The 4,209-nt window shown below is 55.6% G+C and overlaps 2 protein-coding genes across 2 annotated transcripts in view; both read left to right on the top strand.

The window, feature by feature from the left end:
- Positions 1–89, top strand: part of VOLCADRAFT_107156 (uncharacterized protein) — a gene marked incomplete at its 3' end in the record, with an annotated part of 4,589 nt that extends 4,500 nt beyond the window's left edge. The window contains exon 8 of the mRNA XM_002956260.1: positions 38–89. Within this exon, the coding sequence (XP_002956306.1) occupies positions 38–89 (52 nt within the window). The remainder of the gene's footprint in view (positions 1–37) is intronic.
- Positions 90–1,994: 1,905 nt separating this feature from the next.
- VOLCADRAFT_107155 (uncharacterized protein) overlaps positions 1,995–4,209 on the top strand; it is a gene marked incomplete at its 5' end in the record, with an annotated part of 3,133 nt that continues 918 nt past the window's right edge. Inside the window, 4 exons of the mRNA XM_002956259.1 lie at positions 1,995–2,178; positions 2,324–2,365; positions 2,675–2,716; positions 3,885–4,199. Of these exons, the coding sequence (XP_002956305.1) occupies positions 1,995–2,178; positions 2,324–2,365; positions 2,675–2,716; positions 3,885–4,199 (583 nt within the window). The remainder of the gene's footprint in view (positions 2,179–2,323; positions 2,366–2,674; positions 2,717–3,884; positions 4,200–4,209) is intronic.

Here is a 4,209-nt window from a genome sequence, read left to right as displayed (position 1 = left end):
CGTCATCCCCCTCTTACGCACACTCCGACTACTCCAGGATTCTGCCAATCGCCCAACACGTCCACATCCAGCCTTGGCTCAGCACATAAGCACTAGGTCGGGCCTACATGCTGCTCCTTCCTTGGCCATAATAAACACCAAGCCAGGGGTTTGCGCCACAGCACTTGGGCTCCTACATGTGCGAGTGTGAACCTCACAGGGCTCCGCCAGTGATACTCAGGCCAGCAATATCCGCCCAGCATCCCTCAACCGTATCAACTTCAGGCAGATTATACATTAACCACAGAAGGAGCGAAGGAGCGAGCTTCATGGCTGTGAGCTTGGTTTGCTTGGTTTGCTTGGGTCGTCTGGGCTTCATGGTCAACGCATTGTCACGTAGCGTGCCAGGATGTCCAGCAAACAACAGTTACAATAAAAGGAAGCTATAACTATATGAAAAATTCAGTTCTGGCGTGTAAGAACTCAGTTCTGGCTGTTCTACACCATGTACACGGCGTACAACACATTCGTGCCACACATTTTCGCGACAAGTAAATAATTTTCTCCATAGAGCTTTTTCCACTGTGACACACTTCGTGGCCCAAAACGAAAGGTGTGGAGCGAACCTTTCGTATCAGTACGGTACTTTACCGTGTCGCTAGCCAGGGAACGAGCCGAAACTTGACCAGGTCTGCGTAAACTTTTCGTAATCGGGAGGCGCTTTGCGGAAAGGCTGCGGAAACTGCGGAAACCTGCGAAAACTATAAAATGAATATGTAACGATGTTTTCTGGCTCTTCTCAGTGTGGCGATAACTTGGACAGTCTGAAACCATCTTGTGGCAGTGCGGTTCTGTCCGGTGGGATCTAGAATCTGGTGGATTCCAATCGTGCTCGAAGGTAGAGCCATCTAAACGTATTACTGGAGTGGCGGGGGCCCAGCGATCAACTATTGTGTGCCCACACCCTTGACGGTGTTCACTCTGCCCCCTTCAAGCAGCCCGCCTCTCTTTGAACCCTGAGACCCCAGGCCTGAGCAGCCCTATCGTATACCACCCCCATAGTGTTGTTGGCTGACGGATTGCTCTGGGATGCTCAGATTTTGCCACTCGTATGTTACATGGGGTAAGGTAGAGCCATCTAAACGTATTACTGGGGGTGGCGGGGGCCCAGCGATCAACTATTGTGTGCCCACACCCTTGACGGTGTTCACCCTGCCCCCTTCAAGCAGCCCGCCTCTCTTTGAACCCTGAGACCCCAGGCCTGAGCAGCCCTATCGTATATCACCCCCATAGTGTTGTTGGCTGACGGATTGCTCTGGGATGCTCAGAAATTGCCACTCGTATGTTACATGGGGTAAGAGCCCGGGGAGCCCTGAAACACTGAATAATAATCGTCTCCCTGTCCGTTGCGGAGCAGCGACATGTCTGCATGCCTACTCCACATACCCGTCCGGCATGTCTGCAAGTCTTAAGTGTATGCTGAATGTACATGAATCCAAACCCGCCCAAACAATATGAATTCAAAATAAATTCAGGCGCAATGGCAGTGCACTCCTTGGCAAGGTGTAACCGGATTTCAGGAAGGCGCGCCCGTTTCCAGTGGCGACGGCAGCGCTTGCAGGTGGCATAACAATTCTTACTCTTGTCGTAAGGACCTCTATCAAAATGTTTCCAAACGTCGTCAACGGGCCTTCCACCCTTCTTCTGAGCAGAAACACAGTCAATCTCTATGACTTCGGCACCCCCCAGGTCGGAGCCAGTGGTTGTTGACATTTGACTTAATCTAACAACTCCTTAGTGTAAAACGCAGTCTGTAAATGGCAAACGCATGCCTAGAATCTGCTTTTGAATTTCCGCCGTACAGCAAATGCGGAAATGCGGATTCTCTTTCCGCATTTCCGCCAATCTGGGCTTCGCTGCGGAAAGCGTGACGAAACCTATTTACGCAGGTTTCCGTTTACGCAGGTTTCCGTTTCGGCTCGTTCCCTGTCGCTAGCGCGCCACAAGCGCAAGCCATGGACCAGGAGGCCCAGGAGGCCCAGCTGATTGTCCATCTTTCAGAAGCATTTAATAAGGACGAGGTGTGGCAGCTGGCCGCTGCAGAAGCATTGAGCAAGGCCACGAATCTGGAACGTGTGCTAATTCGCGGTAGCACAGCGGCCAAACAGCTGAAGCTCGTGGATGTGCTTATCCGTAAAAGTAGGTCATGCACTGGGAGCTGAGAAGGCTTGATTGGTGTGTCGGGAGGCTCTGCGTCGCTGGCTGAGTGGGAGGGTTCTCGTGCCTGAAGCTTGAAACAACTCGTAATCTACATGGGTCCCCCGACCGCTCCCATGTCCTGCAGCCTCGGCGGCTGGCCTCGGTGCGGGGAGCGCGGCTGGAGCCGGTGAGTTGGTTGTGCTAGCCCAGGCTTGACCTGAGCTAAGACTCCGGCTCTGGGGTCCCGCGGCGGTGTAGTACGGAAGTGTTTGAGCTATCGTGAACAGCGCTGCTGCTGGTGATCATTTCAAGAGGCTGTAGGGTGAGCAACCGCACATTTGTAGTTCTGAGTTCGGAGCGCACCAGCCCCATGTGAAGCATTCCGGCATGTTGCGATTGAATCCCCGATTGCGCAACCACCGCCTCTGTCTCTTCAGGATACAGCTTGATGTGCAATAATCCTGACCTGCATACATGTGACGTTCTCGTCATGCAGGCGCGGCGGCAGGGCCGGGCCCCGGGAGCACGGCAGCTGACGGTGAGACCCCATCTGCATTGCAGGGCCACTAGGCCTGGCGCTCGTGGGAAGGGAACCGATCCTCAGGGGGAACGATTGGGGTTTGGCTGAACGCTTATGGCATTAAGACGGGTGAGGCCAATTCGAGGCTCGTCTGCCCCCCGCTACGGAAGCAAGGAAAGAAGCGGGCCTTTGCCGGGGGTGCAGAGGCCGTTGCTGGGGGTGCTGGCCTCTATATCGGAAGGGCAGCAGCGAGGCCGTCGCGCGGTGGGGCGGGTGGGTCGTTGCTTGGGGCTGTGGGGTGAGCTGGTTGCGCCCACTCGTGTTGGGTGCGTGCTGGGAGCTGTAAGAGGCGGCAAGGGGCGGCTGGCGGGTGGCGGGCCTGGCCCCAGCACCCGCCCAACACCCGCCCCAGGGGAGCTCGCATAGAGCGCGCCAGCTGTAGGCAGGTTGGGGTGGGTGGGCGGGGCGCTCGCCCGGGCATGGCACGGTGGGTGCATGGGCTGCAGCGCGGGCCTGGGCCCCGGCGCCTATGCTGTACTGCAAGTCAGCTGGAAGTTGTTCCGTCCGTCCCTTTCTGCTGCTGCTCTGTACCCGTTCGTTCCCGCGTTGGTTGCGTTAATAAGATCCTGCATGCATTTCAACTGGGCGACTGGCCGTACTGACTAGCAAGTCCAGCTGCCAAGTTGGCTGGATCACGGGGTGCTAGCGACGGGGGGCACGGACATGGCCGTCCACTCTCTGTGCTGTTGTGAAGAAGCATATGTTTCCTCTGTATTCCATCTATGTGTGCATTTTGCCGAGCTAATTCTGATCTCAAATACATGCAGGGGAGGACATGTCAGAGGCATATTTCCAACAGCTGCTACAACCAATTTTGGACGTGCCCCCACGCCTGGAAGCACTCTCGGCAGTTACACGTTCCAGCCTGTTGGGCCTGCGATTGTGCAGCCCTGTGTGACAGCACACTCTTTCTCTACCATAAAGGGGCGGTTCAGTGTTCTGCATGACATACACCCTCTTGCTACTGAGGGGTGTGACTTCTGGCTTGATTCAGCTTGAAGTTGCTTCGTCACTTTGCTGCTCTGCACCCCTTCGTTGTGATCCTGCATGCATTGCAACTGGGTGACAGCGGCTGGTTGTTTAATGTGTATGCGCCTTGTGGGCATGATGGGCTATCCTTCTGCAGGCCTGCCAGCTTGCAAGCTGCAGCTCCGGCAAGACTCGCAGAACCAGGACCTGTTCTTCTTTGAGCCCATGGACACTGTCAGTGCTGCAGCTGCCACAAGTGCTGGCGTGAACAGCATGTTCTTCCTGGACCCCAAGGGCAGGCAGATAGCTGAGCTGAAGAAGTGGCTGGACCTTGCCGAGGATGAGTACTGTATGGGGAGACCCATCCGGCCGCTGTTCATCAACGGTCTGGTCAAGGTGGGATATAACGGCCTGACCAAGGACGGAGAGCTCCTTGTGCAGCTTGTGTCCAACCCACATGAACAGGGTTGGAGTGAGAAGAT

Source organism: Volvox carteri (genome assembly GCF_000143455.1).
Source record: "Volvox carteri f. nagariensis unplaced genomic scaffold VOLCAscaffold_59, whole genome shotgun sequence".
In the NCBI taxonomy this organism is placed as follows: domain Eukaryota; kingdom Viridiplantae; phylum Chlorophyta; class Chlorophyceae; order Chlamydomonadales; family Volvocaceae; genus Volvox; species Volvox carteri.
This window is presented reverse-complemented; position numbering and strand designations above follow the sequence as displayed.